A 22574-nucleotide genomic window follows, 5' to 3' on the forward strand; every position below is an offset into this window, starting at 1 on the left:
TTCAAAAGTGCCCTTAAAGGATAATTTAGTGACATTTATTGCACAACACTGTTTATAATGGTGCTGTAACTTGATCTTGATGTGATATTTTTCTCAGGAAACTTTCACTTTCATTTGACTTGGTATCAGCGTCACGCTCATATGCTTCAAAAACCTTCCGCCGAATAAGATGTGTACTGATGAAAGTTAAGATTGTTAGCTAGAGGTCAAAATCCTTTTTTATGGAAAATAAAGGTTACAAAAATGATCATGCATTAACCCAAGAGACGCGTGTTCTTCTACAGGCAGATGATGAACATAGTTAAGCTCCTGCAGTGCTCCTTTATTGTGTGTAAAACAAAGCAGTGAACAAAACCCCTTTCCCTCCGTAAATGAATAGTCGTTCATAGTCTAGCTCTACCTGGACCCATCTGGCAACTTCCGATCAAAGGAGGTGCTCCGTGGGATGGCCGCCTGGTGCTGCTGGAGGATCTGCTGGCACTGCAGGCGTTCAGGGCCCTGCGTGGGCGAGCCCCGGGACAGCGGCGGTCCAGCAGCCGTGGGCACCCGATGCCAGGTGGTGTTTCTCCTGAAGGGAGTCTTGTACTCGCAGGGTGTACCCTCGCTGTCGACCTTGTACTCCACCATGGGTATGCGGTAGAGCTCGGAGCAGCCCCTGAGCGGGAAGGAGGATGTGGGAGGAAACGAAGAAGATGGTAAAAAAGGGACAGATTAGCACAACAATGTGAAACATATTTTTTTTCTCTTCGTGATATTTATCTGTATAGCTTGTTTTGGTGCGAGTTGCATTATTTTGAAAAAAAAGTGTTGAATAGATATCTCCCTTCTCTCCAATGTAATGGGACGATATGGTACTTAGATTTAAATTGTATTGTTTTACACAATTATTACTTCTGCCGTGCCCATACATCTCAATTAATTATTGATGATGTAATGAATCATAAGAATGATTTAAAAGCTTAAATGAGTAATCAGCCATTATGATGATTGCACATTAGACAGTAAATCCACATTACAATGTTACAATAATTACTGTAGTAGTCGTCAAAATACATGTCTTATTACCGCTTTCAGCCATTAAATTTCATCACAGTTCGCTGTTATGTTACCAGACGTCTTGAATTTCAGCTGCTGCAGTTCTTCACTGTACAACACAACTGACCCTGACGTCCTCTGTGAACCAGGCGGGGGGAGGGGAGCCATTCATCCATTACCATGACTACACCAAAACACACTAATGCTGTCAGAAATATTTAGCCAGAGGCATACGTCTAAATATAGTGTGTCCAATTGCATGAGTGTGAGCCAATGACGCGCACGCGCACACGCACACACACACACACACACACACACACACACACACACACACACACACACACACACACACACACACAGAGGGCTTGTGGGCAAATTGGAGTAGAGATGCACAGAAAACACTTTGCCTTTCTTTTTTTATAGAGATGAAAATCTCCACTTGCCACTTAATCAGATATAGGTTTCCCCTGAGTAGCTCTACACAGGAGGCTTTCTCCTCCTTCCATCTGCATCTCTATCCCATTACTGCTTACAACACTGAAGATCTCTGCGATCGACACGGCCCGTGATGCCATTTCATGCAACATTAATCTTCGGGGCTGGGCAGAGGCTTGGTGTGTATGTTTGGAAGGACGAGGAGGTTTACAGGGTGGTTGGTCAGGGTTAAACAGCCCGGGTGCTCTGCTAGCTCTCCAAATGCATATCAAGCATGACCCTAATGATTACAATGGCCTTCCCCCTCCAAAGTCCTTTTTTTTTTTCAGGACCCACTGGGGGGGATGGAAAGCTGTGTATGCTTTGCTGTGGTCTCACATGTACACAGAGCGGACCTTGAGGAGGGTGGGCTAGGTTGATTGCAAAGGCTGCGGTGGAGGGGGCAAGTAATCCCTCTCAGAGACCCTTTTCATCAAACTGGGCCATGGGTGGCTGGGGCTGTTTACAGCTGGCCTCCCACTGGACTCATGGATGTTAGGAGCTCTAACTAGAAGATCTTGTTTTTGCTTCCTCCTCGTCCAACATGTTTCCCACATTTGGTCAGTGTCACCGGCGAGCTGGCCTCATCCATGATGGAAGAGGAACGCCAGTGGTGTAGCCTGCTCCACACCCTCCATAGTTTACATTATTTATTGCATGTACGTAGCACGCATCACTAGGTTGATATGTGGGACAGCGAGAGTAATGAGTGGCACCAGTCTGTAAGAAATAAGGAATTTGTCTTGGGTGAAGCTGCTGTAGAGAACGGCGATTGAATCACTACTCATTTACTTTGATGTGAATCCGTAGATCTCTTTTAGTTAATGTCAAAATACAAATAATCCAAAAAAGATTGTTAGATCTTGACTGTTGGTTAATTGTTTTTCTAAACAGGGCTCCTAACCCGCTCAATACCTTGATTAACTGTGTCTGTGCGTGTGTATGTGTATGTGTATGTGTGTGTGTGTGTGTGTGTGTGTGTGTGTGTGTGTGTGTGTGTGAGAGAGATCATGCCAGGCTGCCATGAATCATTACTCTCGAAAACAGGCTAAAGCTAGCCAACAGCTTGTCAACAGGAAAGGTCTCGGCCGTCGTCTCCTGCTCTGCTCTCTGCTCCAGAAGGAGAAAGAACTGACGAGGTAAATATCACTTATGATCCTAATATTCTCTCCCAGCACCTCGACAAGCTTAGCTCGAGGTGAGAAATGGCCCGATGTATATGGAATGGCTACTTGTTTGTAATGTATAAAAGGGTGGAGGGGGGGACTCTGACTCAGTGTATAAATCGTGGAGAAAGAGCAGGAAACGGGTGTTTGGTCAACATTTCAACCACAGCTGGAGGAGACACATCCAGCTTTAAGGAGAGGAGGAAGACTATTGCCTGCTTCCTCTTGATTCCAGCAAGTACCGCTGTACTCCTCCAACTAAATGTGCACGAGCCATAAATTATACCACAATGACCTACATGAGCTTGGAGAAAAAGAAAACATCTACAAAATAAAAAACAAACTTCCAGTCCACTCAAAAAACAGCTACTGCATGCCTGGCTTAACACAATCGGCCAATGCCCATGAGAAATGAAAAATACATTTAAAAAAAGGTTGTGGCCAGTTTGTGGCGAACAATCAGCTCTTTCAGCCATTGGCTCTCAAGGAATTACAATAGATCAGTGTGACATCGGGACCTAAGACCTTAGTTAGAGTGCTGTCACTCTAATGACATGGCCGGCGACTAAGGGACGCGCTAATCCATTTCCACAATCAAAGTCCATGTCACAGCGAAGACCCACAGAGGCTGTGACCTACAGCCTTTGCAGAACCTTGTCAGGAGGTTTATTAATTAAGGTGTGTGGAAAAGTGCATAGGATTGCAAAAAAGAGAGGAAAAAAAAGGTAGAGGCAAAAAAAAAGAAGCTCTTTAACTGATTTCTCTGCAACGTGATCTAAAGGAGAGCACACCTCCTGTGAAGAATGTGCAGGGATTAAGACGAGCAATTTGTGATGCAGGCTCTTTGAGTTTTGGTTTAGTGGTGCTCTCTTTTCCCGGGTGTCGGCATGGGAAGTGAGAAATCCGGCTTAACGTCAGTCTAGATGAAAATCCGTGATGACAAATCTGACAACACTTCAAAAGGAAAGGTCACAAGTGGCTATCTGAATGTCACAGCCAATACTCATTATGAACAGGCGGCTGGTGCAGGTTGGACGCACTTATATGCGGGTTACTCATTTTAAAACCTTAAATGTACAATATGTTCCAAGAAAAGATATGAATGGCATATACAGATGCTATATTTTTAGTTTCTGTTACCGTTTGTGTATCTTGAACCGATCATCCACTTTGAGCCCGCCTTGTACTGATGCTCTTGTTTACTCTTCGATCTCTGATGACCATATCCCAAAACATGTTCTGTACATTGCATTCCTGTTTCAAAGAGCTAATCTTTCTCATCTTTTTCTCATGAGTTTGATCCAAGGCTAACATGTTGAACTTGTTTAATGCCTTTCAGAGTGATGATGGAAAAGCCTCTAGTATTGCGCTGGGCTAAAACCACATCCTTCCTCCAGTGTAAATAAATACAGTCCGAGGTACGGCTAATATTAGAGCCATATCTCCGCTGGCTTCAGGCTGAGCATGCGAAACTCGTTTAGGGCATGAACAGCTTCACAACGCTAAACTAACGTTCCTTTTTTCTGAAATATTCTCAATATTCATTTCCCCTCACGGAATCTGGAGGAACCACGAAATAAAGACGACGAAATATTACTCGGACAATTTAAAAACGGCGAAGGGGAGTACGCACGTCTCCGGGCCGGAACATGTGCTTATGAAAACATTTCTCCTCGCCTTGGTAGCAGTGTGGAGCCAGGGTGCATTGTCTGGAGGTCATGAGACTCTGGTCCATTGTTGTGAAGACTAACCCTCATCTCTCTGGCCACAGGGGACTGACTGACTGGGGCTGAATTCCTTTCCTATGAGATAATACTGGAGAAACTGGAGTACTTATTGTTGACTGCAACACTTTAGCAACTGAAAGACGCAGCAGCAAAAGGAGTTGAGGGCTCTCGAGGTTCTTCATCTGACCTCTCACCTCTAGATTTGTTGGAGACTTGGGGGGGGGGGGTCGGATTCACAGGACTCGAGACGGAGTCTTTTGGCTCTCACGGGGGGGCGACGATGAGAAACTGTTTCAGTAAGATGGTGGTGGACCAGTAAAGTCTTCTATACTAATCTCCCAGATGCATCTGTCGGCTTTGCCATATATGGGTCAAACTCACTGAATTATGCATCGCCCCACCCATTATGGACATGCAACATGATATAATGCATACGGTGTATTTTGGGCTGTCTGAAAGAGCCGTTGCAGTTTTCAGTCGTTTCATTGAAACCAAGACGCCTCCCACTGGCGCACACACCAAGTCCAAAAAGTTCCTTTCCAGAATCCTCCATCGTGTAACCGCATCTCCACGGAGCCGGACACGCTTTGGTTGACACACAAGAAGAGGTTTGTTTTGTTTGCTTTCAGCTTCCCTGAACTGCGATTATGATTGTATCATCATGTATCATCACAGCTCGTCGTAAGAGGATTAGATGGCGGTTCTGCCAGAGAGGCTGCTGTTTTGGATTCCCAGACGGGGCATTTTCGACCACCATCTGGGGGAGCAAATATGTTACTCCACTGTTACGCCATGCGAGAACTTAAAACTGAAACGCAGCTAAACGCATGCCGAGTATGCAGTCTTTGACACATTGACAAATATATACATGCATTTACACTTAAACTTCTATAAAAAAGATGTCATCTAAGTCCTTCATTCGCCAACCATTTATCAAAAGGCTTCACCAACACACTGTATAGAAATGCACAGGGTGAACACAGACGCACACAGCAAATGTGCACTGTGATTGTTTAATACGTATTGAATTTGACTTTTTAGCAAACAGTGTTAGCATTACCTGTAACATTGCAAACAGAAAATGGTAACGATCGTCTCTCTCACTGTCAATTTGCTGTGGTCATCTGCCACTAAGTAGGAAAAAACATTTTGTGGTACACAAATCTGTCAGCCCGAAGCACAACCAAAACAAAGATGTCAAAAAATATGAGTGTGAACGAGTGGTGGATATAATTTCACTGTCTTTCTCTCGCAGACAAAACAAGCAGGTGTGCTTTCAGAAGGAGCATTTTCCACAGACATCCATCTCGTCCTCGTGACAACAGATAATTTGAATTATGCCTCTCCCCTTTATGATGGGAGCAATGGAGTCTCGCTGCGTGTGTGTGTCCCTGAAAAGCCAAACATTACCATCCGAATTGCTGAGTGGAAGATTGGGCCGAGTTTAGGGAAAAAAAAGCAATCTGCAAAATGCGAGCTGTCAGACAATGAGGGCGAGAGTTGAGCCATTAATCAAAATGCTCCTCTCATTATCATTAGGGAGAAACGCTGACCGTCCGTGTCTGCGTGACTCTACAGCTCTGCTGGAGCTTTCTCCTGCAACAAAGCCACATCAACACAAAGAGAGTCCCCTCCAGAGAAATCAGCGGAGAACAACATATACCCCCATTGCAACTAAAACAGTGTGTAAGCATTTCCGTGTGCTAATCAACACAAACATGAGCACAAATGTCAAGCTAATTTACCCCAGCTGCATGGAAAAATGAGAAAAGAACACTCTTCTGTTAGAACTTCATACATTTTTGAGGAGCACCTGTTTCTCTGTTTCACTAACTGTGGTCAAAAACCAGAGGAGGTCTGCATTTGTTTTGGAAGCAGATTTTGTCTGTGATGATGTAAGAAAGTGTTAGATCTCAAGTGACAGTGAGAAAACAAGAGAGGAGGAGTTACCGCCGGGGTGCGCCGTCCTCATGAGGCTGGATTATAACCACTTTCACGCTGACGGAGGTGCGCAGAAGGTCAATCATTTGCTCGTGGGTGAGAGTAGCGACGGCCACCTTGCAGATCTCCACCAGCCGGCTGCCCTGCCTCAGCCCCGCCTTCCAGGCGAAGCCGAAGGGCTCCACGTCGGCCACGATGCCCTCGAAGTTGACGTGGAAACCGAGTTGGCCGAGGCCGTTCCGACGCAGCGTCATCTCCGACGTCTCGCAGCCTCTGGTGGCGATCTGGAACCGGAAACGAAATGCTTTTGTTCGTTATCTCCAATAAAACGTACAGACGTGTTGATTGTACTGAACAGGAGACATGAAGACAGCAGCACTTAAGAAACACAAAGTCCAACACATGAAAAGGATGCAATCAAACAGAAAAAAACAAAAACAAGCATGAACTTGACAGAGAGAGACAAGTTGAATGATCCTAATAGCCCTTAATAAGAGCTTTCTAAGCTATTACAGTATATTCCAACAGCAGCCTTTAAACAATGTACAATTTCAATATTTTCTCTTAGATGTGTGAGAACAATACTATTAGAGCAAAATAACATCCCGTCCTTCAGCAGAAGAGCACGAGCATGTTTGGCAAATTCAAAGAACCTCTCAAAATATAAGTTACTAAGAGGGTCCATAACAGAGCTAACTAGTTTAGCCTCAAAACCCATCCGTCCGTCCGTCCGTGTTGTGGCCTACTGTGGCTTTGTGGGCGCCATGGTGGGGAATAAGGCTCACCGTGGCTCCAGAGACACGGACGTGTCCAGAGAACTAAGTCTATTAACCAGAGATAACTTCTGTTAAAAGGACTTTGGAGCACAATATGTATCCAACACACAGTCTACTGGCAGCTGATGAACACAAAATGATCTCTACACCCTTCCCTCACTATTCTAGAGACTCAAGACTTCACCCGTGGATACTTGGCAGGCAGTCACCGCTTGTCCTGTTGTGTGCTCGGGTGAAACTTAAAGTTGGCGGTGGCTTGGCCGCAGCCTCTGCTGTAATGTAATTCAGGTTCAAGTGAAGTTCAGGCAACCCTCTCGCTTGGGCAGCAATATTTCAGCAACAGACTGAGCAGAGATGAAAACATGCATCTCTAGCTATCTGTTCACCTCGGTGACATGGAGTCACTGAGCTTATAGGATATAGACTGCAGTGCAGTGTGGGTACTCAGAGGGACTGGCCGAGTTTTCCTGCAACAATCACTGGAGAGAAAAAAACACCCACACTGCATCCAATGAGCTTTAATTACCCACCAGATTAGTTTTTGTTCAGTTGTGGGTGGTTGACTCCATTTGCTGAAGAGTGGCAGCTGGTTTCAGGGACACATCGACTCAGACTATGGCCTGTCAACACTCCACCAGATTCTCACACTGGCAGAAATCCTACCCCGCTGTGTGAGAGGGGACCCGAAACAGCCATGACGGCTCTCACAGTGAGACGCAACCCTGAAACCCTTTATTTACTTGGGGAAGGACTCATTCTGTTGGTGAAATCAGTGACAATCAGTTACAAGCAATACATAAATGCTTGGAGGTCCAGTTTTTAAAAGAGACATGAAACTAGAGGGGCACTTTGGCAACTACACAATTCCTTTCGCGGAAAACATCAAGGGCAAAGGAAATGGGAAAAGTGAAGTCCAAAAAGCTCTCTAGATGGATAGATAATTACTTTATTGATCCCCAAAGGAAAATGCAAGGTCCAAGTAGCTCGACACATCGCACAACACAATATATACATACACACACTATTAGAAAAGATTGTCCAAAAGAAAAATTAAAAAAACAAGAACAAATTGGATGGAGGGAGGAGGCGTGTTGTGCAGGCTAACATAGCCTGTGCAAGTAAATGTGCATGAAGAGGACATTGGCCTGAGTATTAGGAGCCATGAATCAAACTGCCCTTTGTCAGAAATTCATTAGGCCTAAATAATAGCTTTCTAAATGCTTTCATCAACGGACATTATTCTGTCCATCCACAAAATGAATGTGCATAGGTTTTCCTCCGAATGGCCAAAATCGTTAATGGGTGAATCTAACAGGACGCTCATTATCTCATCGGAGGGATTTGTGGCCCGTTAAGTTATTTTGATAAAAGGATGGTGGCATGAAGTCTGGCAGCGTGGATGACACATCTGTGCGAGTGGGGAACACAAAACTAAAACGCCAACCCGAAACAAAACAAAACAGTTTTTGCCTGGAATTGGTTGTCAAGTAGTGTTGCTGGCGCGGCTCCTCTGTGAGAGGTCTGACAGTCAGAAGTAGCTCTGGCATGTTTCACAGACATAACAAAACCCTGTCACCCAACTGAACGTCAAAGGACAGATTGTGGAAATGAGGGTCACCCGTTTCCTCTGGGCTGAATATCTGTGAATCAATTCTACATCTAGGACAGCGGCTTCCACTGGGATAGGGCACAATTTTTTTAATGGGGCAAGAGTGGCCAGAGCAAGACATTAGTGTCAGCGGTTACTAATCAAGCATTTCAAATGCTGCCGATGAATTGATCGGTTTATTGACAGAAATTTAAAAAAAAACACATGGCAATATATACATAATTTAAACTGTTGATTCAGCAAAGATGCAAAACTGATTCAGATTGTGCTGCTTTTCTTTGTTATGTATAACAATACACTTAATCACTTTGGATTTTTGTCTGAAAGTTGGAGAAAGAGAGCAAGGTAATGATGCCATGCTATATTTGGACATTTTAAAGAATGAACAATCCAACAATTAATAATTTGTTGCAGCTCCTGAACTGATCGATTATACTGTAGGAACCGCTTATCGTCTTTATCCAGTAAGCAGATCTGTTACTGAATCAATTAGTCGTTTCATAAGTAGGAAGACAAAACAAATTTAAATGGCCATAATAAGTTACCACGTAATTAGTTTTCAAACACCATGTTTTAACCGATCGACAATCTTGAATCCAAACTTTTACCATTTACTTTGATATGTGGATTAAAAAAAAAGAGAATGGAATAAAAATATTTTGAGAAGCTAGTGAAGTTTTTCCTTGTTATATTTTTCCTACTTCTAGTTCGTTCACTGAGGTCCAAAGCAGACGCAGTGATTCGCTTCTATATAAAAACAGTACATAAAGTAACACGCAATGTAGGGGACAGCCTGTACTTTGATCAGGTGACAAAAAAAACATGGCTCCCGAACCAAGATGGCTTGTCTCATAAAAGCAGAGCACGCGGCCACCCAGCTCAGCAACACCCTTGAGAGTGGGGCGTTATTATCACAAAGCTTTTAGTTGTGCTCCCACACTGGGCTCCTCGGTTACAGTGGGCAATCTGTTCACTGTGGTTCGCATTACATCACAGGTCCGGCAGCCCGTAAATCCCCACCTATGAAACATGACTCGAGCCCACCTCTGGGACATTACAGACACCTTTGGGATCAAGAATGCAGGGTCACCTGATACCCAAAATGTGCCAACCGCTGCTGCTCCTCCTCTGTCTTAGTGAATAACTTAAATAGCGACACACTTATTAATACTTATCCTGAGATTTTCCTGTGAAATATCCCTCACAAATCCCGTGGGTAAGCGGACAGTAAATGTGAGAGGATATTAGCATAGTGAACGAGGAAATGACGCCCTTTGGCTAATCACAAATGCTAATATATCCGGCTCTGTCCTTTCTTGCGATGAGTTGCGCAGACACTGAATGACATCCGTGTCTTTTAAGATTAATTATGGTAAATACTTCTTTGGGATCTTGGGCTTTTCACTGCGGTTGCAAAATCTTTGTGCTGGTTCTAGTTTCACTGTGAAAGGTGATAATAAGAAAGGTGTAATTATCATCTATCGAAATCCTCAGAAGAGTGAGGCTCTTTCTTGTGCTTTCCACAGGAAATAGATTGTTACTCCCGTGTTGTTGGCTGAACCAATGATACGCTGACTGGGGTCTGTTGGAAATTCCTGTTGACGAGGTTGCCAAAGGGATAAGTGGAGGAGAGCATGCAGGCAGGCAGAAATAAGGTCATGCACAGCTCAGGTTTGGATTTTGGGATTCAACCACAATGTTTTTTTCAAGGAAATAAAGGTTTGCCTGATTAGAGGTTCAGTAAACAAACAATGGAAACTAGAATAAGAAATGCAAACCTGCGCAACACTGGGAGCGGAAACAAGGCATCGGATGCCAGCGTTCAGGCTGAAGAACCAGGTGTTTGTTCCCTTTTTCTTCTTCTTTTTTTAAGATTTGAAAAACACTAAAACAAATAAAATAATGTAACCAGGGCCACAGAGTGCAGATGGCCAAGGCAAAACTATACAGTAAGGTTGGTATAGAAATTGGACTCAGTGGATAGCTCTTAAAGGGAGTGAAGTAGTGAGGCCAACAAAGTGTTATTATCTATTCCTAGTCTAAGACCCAAAAACAAAAAGAAACCCTCCTCCCATTCATAACTGGGTTGGTGTCCTGCTTAAGCTACCTTCTCCTGTACTTGCGCCCAGACAGCAGCAAAATCAACAATGAGCCGAAATCACATCATCGCTAATCTTCCACTCCCATTAAATGAACCGTCTGCCGCAGGGAGTGGCTCCAGCTTCGTTTTTTGGTGATAAAGATGCTGTTATGTTTCATAATGTTTCATCCCGATCAAGCGCGGAACAACATCTGCACTTGTGTGACCTATACGTTTAACTGTACACCTCTGCTGAGCCTGTGTGATGAGCCAAAGAAAGCTATCAACAGGAGGTCTATAATCCTCTCTGGACTCCATTGATTTCACTTTACAGTTTCACATTTATGTGACACTCCCGTCTCTGAACAACCCGAAGAGGGGCCAGGCAGACAGATGAGGGGGGAGTCGGGAAGGGAAAAAATAAAGACACCAAGGAAAGAAAAGAAAATACCAGAAGCTCAGCGCAGATTTTCAACACACAAGACTTGACAGGCTAGATATAGGTTAAGAAAGCAACAGCTCCGCTGACATAATGATGAAAATAGAAAAACAAGGGTTGTGGTAAGTAGTAAAGCTACAATGGTAAGAGCAATATTTGCAGAATGCATTGTTTCACCACAGAGCTACCACAACTATCCAAAGTAAAATGCCTCGCAGCCCCATTTAAAGTAAGGGCAGCCATTTCCTTCACATGCCATTGAGCTTATGTGTGAAAGGCAGTCAAACTAGATTTAGTGGGCGATTCCGATGACAGACTGCTATTCCGTGTTTCACAGAAGTTTATAGGCCTTTTTTTAGGCAGCAAACACTGGGTGAACTCATTTTCAGTTTATTGAGAACCTAACTTTAACAAATATGATGCTCATAATGAGATACTCATAAGATACAATAAAAAAAAGCTAAATTTGGGTTGTGAGCCATATTGCAATGTAGAGCAACGAGAAGACCAATGCAGAGCATCTCCTGTTTGAAAAAGAGTGAACAATGTGAGCAACAGGTTAAGTCGAGCACAGCATGTATAGTATTTAATTGTTGTGCTTTTCCTTTTTTTTTTCCCCGAGTCTGAACCGGAAAGGGTGTCATGTATTATTGCGAAAAAAATGAGCTGCACCTTGTCTGATCCATTAAAACTGTTTTTGACGCAACACTGTTCTGACAAAGTAATTGATTTTTACTGTCATAGTCTCAATCTATCAAATATAAACAACAAAACCCTCCCTTCGCCACAGAGAATGATTTACTCCCTCTGTGTTTTTAAATGGCTTAGTGTGGCGTGATTAGAGACTGAAGACGTGGACATACAGCATGGTACAACAGTTCAGCTCGCCTTCCAACGGTCTAATCCAGGAGACATGAATACCTCGAAAATGACCGAGATTATGACACTTCAGTCTTAAAGGATCTTACCTCTAGTCTTTGCACCATCTCCCTGATGTCCTCTCCGCAGTTGTCGTGTGCAGACAGCATGACACACTCCCCGCGCTCATAGAAGATCTTAATGCTCATAATCCCTGAGGTCCATCCAATGACGTCACGGCAAGAGCAGTTGAAGACCACGTTTTTTGATTCCTCCTCGATGAGCACAATAAACTCATTGGATATGCCGAGCAAGCAATCCACGTCCATCGACTGGCCGAAGTCCCGGGCGCGGACGCTCCAGGTGATGGCCCCCACGCTCCACAGATGTGCATCCTTCCTGGGTTTCACCTTCTCTTTCTTCTTGGCTCCGAGAGTGATGAAGCTGAATTTGACAGCAGAGTCAATAGTCGCTGTGCTAACAAAGTTCTCAGCCAAGTCCTTCAGGTACTCCTGCCGCGTACGAGTCGCCATGGCTCTGAACTTCTCCGACTTGTGTGCAGCGTTTTCTCCATTGATGACCTTGGCGAGCAGGAAGTCCCTGAAAACGGCCGACTTCGGGAAAGTCACAGACTTGGGAATAGGGGGGCCAAATGGAGGCACGTCTTTAGATCTGGACACGGCCACGCTGAAAGACAGGGTGGAAACATGAATCACACGCAGAAGTGACAGTTAAGAGGGGAAAAAAAAAAGAAGTGAATGGATATTGAACTGTATGTACAATGAGGGGTGTGAAATTATATGGCTTTCGGGGAAATTATTTCTGGTGGAAAGACTAAGAGGAGCTCTGAATATTCTTGCTCTGTTCAATGCTATGTTATTAACGAGACTTGTGTTGACTTCAGGAACACTCGAGGAGAGACTTATAAGTCATACTTTCAAGGTGGCTCTGAAGATAATAACTGTATCATCACCTACCAGATCAAAAGAGCCCTGTGATTCCCACACATTACTATAAAGTCATGACAGAAACCACAGAAAGCACTCAGCAGGCTATTATTATTATTCTTTCAAATTAAATGTTCTTAAAAGTTCATGTAGAGCCATTTGGGATGAAGACATTCATGAAAAGCCCATCAAACGATAAACACTTTTCCCCTAAATTGTCTTGAGGATATAAGTGTGCTCGTTACCCCGTGGCGAGGCGCTCTAATGTTTGGCGGTTCTTCTTCCTTTGAGTATCATTTTGAGAGAGCCTGGCTAGTTACCTGTAGCAGACGTTATCAGTGCAGGGGTTGTGGACTTTGACGATGACAAACACATGTTGGAAATGAGAGCGGATGTGTTTTGGAGTAAAAGGAAGGGCCCCGGGCTCCTGGAATACGATGGTGACGATATCATTGCCAATGTGCCTCTTCCTTAATAACTAGAAAAAAAAGAGGGACAAGGATACAAAGAGCAATAGCATTACACAAATGGTGAATTAATAGTTGAGTAGTGCAAGACGTCACCGATTTATAAACATTTAATATTTAAAATTAAGCCTGGAATGGAAAAGAAAGTATTGCTAAAGCCAGACGTTCAAAGTTTTGCTCAATAAAGTAGAAGAGACAATTGACTCTATTCTGATTGTACTCTGTGAAAACATTAATAATATTAAAAGATAAGAAGCTACAGCATACAGATCATAATGTAAAAGTAAACTACAACATCACCAGGAGATTAAGACAAAAGACGATGTAACCAAGGAGTGTTTCTGTTTCAGTAAAGCCGGGTTACAAATACCGTTACAGTCTTTAAAAAGCAAAAGCAGCGTGTGTATTCATTCAGTTGCTAGCGTAGCATAAAGGTTCACTAGCTAATGATGCGCTACCGTACGCTGCTACGTTTTGGATCATGTTTAGTTCTACAAGTATCACCATTACACAACAATTAACCACGACTAGCTTGAGATCCACCAAACCAGCCTGGAAGTGCAGAAAATCTGAATTCATTCCACGAGAGTCTCTGGCGCTGAGTCAGATATGTGCCGGACCCTCGTCATAGTTGGCTGAGAGACGCTTTGATTGACCAGTTTGCAAAGTTACGTTGTCTTATTTTGCCGAGCGATTTTGGACTTCGGAGTGGATTATGAGGAAAATCCACAGGAGAACATCTCCTGTGGATTTTCTGAAAGCATTTCGTAGACAAGAGAGAGGAAATAAAGTCCCCACTGTATTGCAATGAGGAATGACAAATTGAATGTAATGTCTGTTGAGACCAAGATAAAGGGCTTTTTGGATGAGGGCAATGCATCCTGCTAACACAATTAAGGCTTTTTTTTTTTGCTGAAGGAGACTTCAGAACCAATTCAGACCTCCTGCCTTGTTGCATTGTGCAGATAGTTAACCTCATTCTGTGGCGAGTATAGAAGTTGTCATTGAGGGTCAGCAGGAGGCAGAAACAAGCAGGATTACAGGGTTCAGAGGTGAAATGGAAAGGATGAAGAGATAAGTGGGGAGAGCTCTGCCTGAAGACGATTACCACCAGGGATTAAATGCAACTATCCCACTTCATGACATACAATCGAAGGAGGAGGAAATAAAGAAGGAAGACTCCCGCCAATCAGATGTTTTGCTCTCACATGATGGAGGATGTCTTTGCAGTGTTCGCTGTAGCTCCTGGCCCTGACTCACTCACTACCTCCCTCAGTGTCTTCGCTGTTAATATCTCTGCAGGGTTGAACCCTCATGGTTTTAACATGGGCTCAAGAATAACTTCCATGCAAGCAGTGCAGCGACTAAGATGGTGAACCTCTGTAATCGCGGCTTTATCGGGCCATCGCTCGCCAGTCCACCACTACATCCACTTAATTCCACTTGTTAGCGCAGACAGACACAGAGGCCCATCTAATACCACTTTGGATACAGCCCCTCTGGGATGCATTGATGAAAATCCTACTGTGGGGTACCCGTTACCATGGCAATGCTCATGCTTTCTACTGATTGGTCATTATTGCGGGAAAATGAGCCTCTGGGGAAGATTGGCAGCAGCCGGGATTGAAGATATCCTAAAAGGAAGCTGCTCAGGGACTTATTACCACCATTAGTCATCGGCTTACCACACGGCAAAGTAAAACACGACGGTCCTCGGAGGAGGGGAGGGGAGTGTTGGAAGCGTGGAGTCAGAGTTTACTGACCTGCTGTCTGTTGTTGGTGGTGTAGGGGAGCATGGTGGACACGTGAAACATCAGCTCATAGTCCTTGTACGTGGTGTAGAGAGAGTGTGTGCCTGTGGAGTCCGCTGTAACAAAACATACTATTGTGTTAGATAAGCTGAGGATGTAATTCAATAGAAATCAAGACTTAAGATATATGGCGTTTAAAAAAAAAATAATTACACCACCAAAAAGGAAAAAAAGAAAAAAGAAACAAAGCAGAGCATCTGCACTCAGCAGGATCTGAAATGCGTGGGCTTGCAATTTGTGAATGTTTTTGTTGGACGCATCATGTAACTTACTCTTGTTATCCAGCTGCGCTCTGTACTTGGTGAAGCCTTTGAGGCGCACCCTCTGACCGAGCAGATCCAAGAACTCCTCCAGCGCCGGTCCGGCACTCTCGTTGTTGTACATCTCCTCCTCTGTGCTCTGGCCCGCCTTGCAGTAAAGCACCCCCACCTTGTGCTGGAAGCTTAGCTGGAATGAGGAACATACACAGACACTCATCGGGTAAGTATCACTTCCTGACGTGGATATGCATCACGCACACCACACTCATGTACATGCTGAACATTATGCACTCAAGAGCATGCGAGAGTGCCCACTTTCCATCATGTCACAGCTAATGTGAAGGCCTTCACAGCCCTTCTCGGAAAGAGCTAAAATCCCCTTTTGTGAAGCCAGGCTATGAACTCTCGGGAGCTCTGAGCAGAGCATAAATCAAGCCCATATAATAGCTGCTACTTAAGAGCAGCTGTGGAGCAACGAGGGAGTGAATTGCGGACAGATAGCAGGATAGATTTGGTTGACGGCAGAACTCTGTGTAAGCTACCAGCAAAATCATTTCAATCTGTTGTAACACTTGGGTGTTTAAACTCACAAAATACGAGACATTGGACTTCCAAACACCCCACTAATAATACTCTTGATTCAGCCATTGTTCTACAAAGAGCGCCGCAATGAAGATACATGTCTCATTTACAAAGAAGAGTATTCATAGACCTACAGAAGCCTGCCAAAACTCACAGCTTTTCACTGAAAGCATTAGTCGTATCCAGAAATGACAGGTCTGATATGAACTTGTCTCACAAAGAGGCAGGAAGAAAAGAAAACATCCGGAGTGATTCTTCTTGCGCGGTGAGAGCGAGAGCCCTCTCAACCAACATGAATCTTTCATGGCCTATATCTCCCTGATGCTGGCCAAGAAACAGGGGGGTGAAGTGAAAAGGGGGGTGAAAAAGAAGGTGAAGAATGGCCCTTTGCGTTTGGCACCTGTTACCTAAAGTCACAGCTGAGGACAGCAAGATCTTGACCCGGGGAAAATGTGTCAATACGCCGGGAAGAAAAGGTTTCTCCGAATGAGGCAGCCAGCAAATTGATCCATACACTGAAACAAATTGGGATTGTCTTTTTTTCCTCTTTTACAGGTAATCTGTTCCCGGCTCCTGACACTGTTGTCATGATGACTTCCTCCATCAGGCAAGCCCGCCCTGCACTAGAGCTCCTGCTGTGGACGAAAAGCTATTACGGCTTCAAGCTCAGTGGAAATGGTCTGATGTGCAATGATGAGGTCTTCTATTTTTCATCCTGCATTATGCGGGCTCACTTAACCTCCCGCTCCTCTTAACAGACTGGCCATCGGCAAGGACAATCGCATCGCCCTTTGGTGCTGCAAATTTGTCTCTGCCTGAAAAGTGCAAACACATCAGGGCACATGTACAGATGAGTAATGCTCCCGAGGTAAAGCTCATTGTGGAACCGCCTTTGATGTGTGCTTTTTGTTTTGGTGGCATCAGCGTCTGACGGGGTAATACAGCCATAACCGGGGTGAAAAAAAGCTTTATCCTATTTAACGGATCTGTGATTAACTAAGATTCTGAGTATAAGCTACTAAAAAGCAAGCATTTTCTCTCCTTAAATAGCTTTCCCCCAAAATGTTCATCTCCCTGTATCTAGAGCTGGAGGGTGCTGAAAACAGTTCGCCCCTCTCCTTCTCTTCTGCAAAAAAAGAGAGAGAAAAACCCTGTGAAAATGCAGAGATAGAAAGAGACTTAATGAGTGGAGGGAGAAATGAGGACAGCATTCCCCTTGGAGAACTCCGAGACGCACCTGAGGGAGATAGCATTGCCCTAACACAACACATAACATCCCGTTGACATCTGTCTGCACTGCAGTGTCCCCGATGCGGCAAAAGAAATCCAAAACACGGCTCCCAAAACCTGGCTACAACCTTCATGCGTCACTACACAAACATCGCTGTTGCATTTTGGGACGTTTTTTTTTTTTGGGGGGTCGGAAGTTCTGCAGCAACAATATATAAAACATGGAATTTAGATGCGGGGGGATAAAGGGAGAATAAATTCTGGTCAGGGCATAAATCCACCAACTTAATCCTTAGTCAGAGTCATAACAGGGGATTGATTTACATCAGCGAGAGGTGATGCAATATCGGCCTCGGCAGGTGGTAGATTACTTTATTGAACTTGTGGAACCGACCTCGGCTGACTTGTACTTCAGAGTCGAGCTGTCGCTGCGGGCATCAGGAGTGATTTATGGTGCCACAGAGGCTTTACCTGTTGACTAATGTAAGTAAACTTGATAGGCAGCGTTGGCAGTTCGGCCGGTGTCACGCATTTATTCTCGTTATGATACAGAGTGCTGCAGTGATAATGGGTTGTCTTTGTGAGGTAGAAGGTAATTTGTTCGGCATAATTGAGAGGGAAAGATTAGTAACCTTTCCCTGACCTCTTCGATGTTATCTCTGCTATCACCAAACACTACTACGTATAGTTACATGCAGACACCTGCAGGCAAGCTTTTATCTTGCTCATATCCTCGCTTTTCTTTTTTTAAAATCAAGAATTACAAATTAAAGCTTAAAATTACATTTTTAATTCTGAAACCGATGCAGATGATGAATAGTTTTTATTAAACAAGAATTCTGTCATCTCCCTGGATTTTAGCCTCGAAATGAAAACAGCAGATACACATTTTACACCGCCGACGTTAGAAAAATGTGTCATTTGCGTTTTCTACCAGCTAAAACCACATCTCAGAATCTGAGTAACTGCCTAATGCTTTCCCCAGTCCATCTGCACACAGCCGGTCCACTGTGATCGACAGAGTGATCTAAAATACATTCACATACGCTCTGTTCTCTTTTTACATTCAGGCCATTACGGTGCTGCTTTCAGGGACTTTCTCTCCGCAGAACTGATCATGAGGTTATTGTGAAGATTGTCTGGCTGCAGGATACTCTCATTTACGAGATGTGCTTTCTCTTCACAGGAAAAAGAAGCCTTTTAGACAATCTCACGAATCTCCTCAGCAGTGTGCATACACACTCAAAAAAGAAAATCCCCTGATAAAAGCTTTGCAGTGGTAGAACATCATGCGCTCATACAAACAAAAACAGGCCTGAGTTGCAGTTTTCCCTGTATTCCAATATCGGCTTCCTCACGTCAACACATTACAAAGGGACGGGGAAAGTCCGGCTCGGTTAAAAAGGAAGATTACGGGGCGGTTGACGTATTACACATTTGCAAGGCAAGCAAAACATTAATGATTAAAACAGGAGTGTACAAAAATACTGATGTCCAAATATATCACTGGCCTCCATTGGGCGTTTGGTTTGAGGTCTGTGAGGGAGAGTGCCAGATGGAGGAGCTTTGAGCCCCACTCAGCCTGGACTCTCCTCCTCCAAAAGTAGTTTCTGCAATTACCTTCTTGCATTTTTCCCCTCCCTCCCTTACATCAAAGTCATTATCTGCAGACAGTGTCTCCAACCAAAAGACAGCAAGAGTTGTGTGGCAGGTGAACAAACTCCCGTATCAGCTCTTGGAAATCTGGCAGGAAGCACTAGCGCACTTACTTACCTTGTTACTTTGCGATGATTCTGTCATCATCTTAAGTGCATTTAACTTGCTTTGGAGAGGACACTACACTGCTCTTGTTTATGTGTGGCACAAAATCTTAATATTCAAGAGGGACATGGCTGACACTTTCTATTATAAGAGCCTTCCCCTGTCAAATGGAAGGATGGGCTCGTGCTAATGAATGTAATTATACTAAGAAGTAGACAATTCTCTGATAGCAAGACATGCAACACAGCACTGGCTAATCTCTCCCACACTCTTTTCCATCTTGCAGTTTCATTAGATGAGATATTAAAGGCCTTAAGATCACACAATGAACCCATCTCTTACACCTGTGACTGTAGAGAGCCTGTATCACTAATAGCCATTTTATTCACACAGAGATAATGCAAGATGACACCCTCCGCCGTGCCGGCAGAATACCAAATCACCTGCTCTCAGATGAAGTAAGTTGTCAGGAAAGTAGTTACTTCAGCTTGCATCTATCAGCAGAAAATACGTGTCGAAGTCGTCCATGATGGCGACAGAGAGTGTGGGATTCACATTGATTCTAATTAAGTGTGATATTGTCTGTCTTGTGGCTCCATGCAGGAGCGTGTGTTCATCTATAATAAGCAGCCCACATATGGGACAGAGCTTCCTGCTATTTGAAGTTAATCCCTCCTGTTGCCTTCTACAGCTGATGCAAAAGGTCAGCGACAGATATACCTTGAATATAAGATCTATATCATAACATCAATGACAGTTCATCATAATTTAAGCTCGAGACATTATTCATAATAAAGACATATTTTAGTCCGTGTGGAGGAGAGTGATTGGGCCACAGCTTTTCCTTCTTTAAAAGGATTACCTCAACACCTTGGGAAATGTGCTCATTTGCCAAGAGCTAGAGAGGAGTATTGATAGCACTCATATCTGCCCGTTGAATATGAAGCTATACAGCCAGCAGCTGGTTAGCTTAGTTTAGCATAAACACTAGAAATAGTGTGTGTGTGTGTGTGTTTTAGTGGGGGTTAACAAGTAGCCTGGCTCTATCAGAAGGTAAGAAAATCCACCTACAAGCACAACTTAAGTTAACTAGTAAACACGCTATGGTCTAGTTTGTTTTATCTGGACAAAAAAAATAGCGCCCCATAAATCTGCAAAGTGTAATGTTTACTCAACTGCTATGGAAAGCAAATAGACGTATTTCCCTTGCATCAAACATCCCTGATCAAGACTCCTCGGCACAGATTGTTCCAGTGCTGCTCAATCATCATCAGCACGAGTCTGTAGTGGCACTCAAAGCACGGAGGACATCTTGGTGTACTCACCCCTTGCTCGTCCAGTTTGAGTAGCTGCTCCGGGACCTTGGGGGAGTTGAGGGCCAGCCTCAGACACTGGATATTAATCTCGGGGATGACGTATTCAAGCACTTCTTTCAGCGGCAGGCCGCGGGCCGTCCCGTGTCTTGCAGTGGATGGAATGGCGTCCTCCAGGATGGCTCCACGAAGTGTCGTCAGCTGGCAGAAAAGACAAATTATGAGGTTTCACCAGGTAAGCCAAGTGTCTTACGATGTCTTCATGTCCACTTGTGTGATTTTATTCATTTGGATCGCATTAAGCCAATGTATTTTATTTCAATATGTTGGAAATTAAAACAGGCTTGTATGCTAGCTGCCAGCAGTAATATCCTTTTATGCTGTGCCATATTATTCAGGGCTATGGCTCCATTACGGCTCCATCGGAAGGCATTAGGAACTCACATTCTAAATAATTAAGACACGCTAACTGCGCACTAGATGTTAAGTGGTATTTTACTAGTAAGATCATTAATGTGCCAGTAAATGTTGACCCAAACAGCTTCTAAACACCCACTCTGTGACCCCCGTGTTGTTGTTCGGACACATTATCACATCATCGCGGACACATTACGGCCATTTCCATGCATGCAGCCCGTGGATGCAAATGTCAGCAGTCAGTGGCTGTCCGACAGAAAGGCTTTCTGAAAAGCAGATTACTTAAGAGACTCAGAAAGGGAAGAGCGAGGGAGAGTGGCGCAGAGAGGCAGAGAATGCTGGGCCTAAATGATAGGAGTACAGGCAAATAGGAGCGGATGGGGGGGTTAAACATCGTCTGCGTGCTACTTGCAGGGCTACCGTGACCCAGATACAGTCATATATATCGTGGGAGTGGAGCGTTACACCAAGAATGGCATTGATATCAGTGACATTTTCCTGCCCGACACATCTGTCACACCTGAATTATTCAGTGGATGAGACCACCCTGCATCAATCGAGGAGAGGTTTTCGTCCCACATGGGACTGTGGGACTGTGCATCTTAGGTTGTGGATGAATCCTATTGTGTCTAGAAGGAGCGAGGGCGCGCATGGAGAGCGAGGGTGAGCACGCAGACTCCGCTAGACGGCAATCAGTGATTGCATGACTGGCCAACTGAGTCACAACTGGCACAGAATCACTGGGCATATCACGGTGCGAGAAGCAGATTTAGGAGCGAGAAGCCTCCTCTTGTTTTCAGGAGTATTGAAGCATTCCTGCACTTCTGTGCTGCTTGAACAAGCCCAGAACTGAGAGACCTCAACATTGAATGCAATACACAAAGAACGTCCTTTAAAAGCATGACCTGGCTCATAGTCAATTCTTTAATTGAGCAATAGTCGTCAGGTTTCTCCCACCGAGCACCCCCAGTCGTTGTAGACAAAAAGCAGTGTAGGGTAAGTGCACCTCGGTGTATTATAGTTACCTGGCTGGTTCTGAAGGTGACTCGATAGTTGTGCTGCATTCCATCTTTCTCCTTCCCGTCGTCCAGCCGCTCCCTGCGGACGCTGACCGCCACAGGGCCCAGATTGTCATCAACCCCAAAGTAGTTTTGATGCTCTGGAGGTCAAGCAAGAAAGATGGGAAGTAAAACACACATTTAGCGCTCTGGACCTCTACTTTACAGACTTGAACAACCCCCAGTTCCAAGAGATCTTTCAGAGATCTATAATCGTTCAAATCTATTTAAATCACTGCTTTTGGTTCGACAGAATATCATTTTATGTTACTCAGCCCATTTATTTATTTATTTGTGTATTAACAAATCCTGCGTGTGTGTGGACTGGCCATTGACGAGCTGTGATTACAGAATGCAGCAGGGGTCCAGTGAAAGAAGATTCACTTTGGATTAGAGCCTGGCGTGCTGTGTTGTGGTTGAACTGGGATTTAAAAAGCAAACAAACAAATAAAAAGAGAGCTCGGGACAGTTTGACTTCCTCTGAACGGTTACTGACCCAGATACGCAACACAGTATAAACCAATTTAGAGTATTCATACAGCATTACATTGAGGTATTATATCTTTAACATGTTTTCTGTTTTGTTTATGTGATGATTCAGTATCAAATAAGAGTTTGTGACT

The 22574-nt window shown here is 44.2% G+C and overlaps 1 protein-coding gene across 4 annotated transcripts in view; it reads right to left on the reverse strand.

Annotated features, from left to right (window-relative positions):
• sipa1l2 (signal induced proliferation associated 1 like 2) overlaps window positions 1-22574 on the reverse strand; it is a 76309-nt gene that overhangs the window by 21175 nt on the left and 32560 nt on the right. For all 4 annotated transcript variants that reach the window (XM_068567465.1, XM_068567464.1, XM_068567462.1 and 1 more), the window contains exons 3-10: window positions 21919-22052; window positions 20489-20677; window positions 15603-15777; window positions 15283-15386; window positions 13373-13530; window positions 12216-12792; window positions 6353-6627; window positions 401-655 (exon numbers count right to left, since the gene is read on the reverse strand). In XM_068567465.1, the coding sequence (XP_068423566.1) occupies window positions 401-655; window positions 6353-6627; window positions 12216-12792; window positions 13373-13530; window positions 15283-15386; window positions 15603-15777; window positions 20489-20677; window positions 21919-22052 (1867 nt within the window). The remainder of the gene's footprint in view (window positions 1-400; window positions 656-6352; window positions 6628-12215; window positions 12793-13372; window positions 13531-15282; window positions 15387-15602; window positions 15778-20488; window positions 20678-21918; window positions 22053-22574) is intronic.

Source organism: Clinocottus analis, unplaced genomic scaffold, assembly GCF_023055335.1.
Source record: "Clinocottus analis isolate CAN_PGR_092001 unplaced genomic scaffold, fCliAna1.0.p SCAF_8, whole genome shotgun sequence".
NCBI classification, from domain to species: domain Eukaryota; kingdom Metazoa; phylum Chordata; class Actinopteri; order Perciformes; family Cottidae; genus Clinocottus; species Clinocottus analis.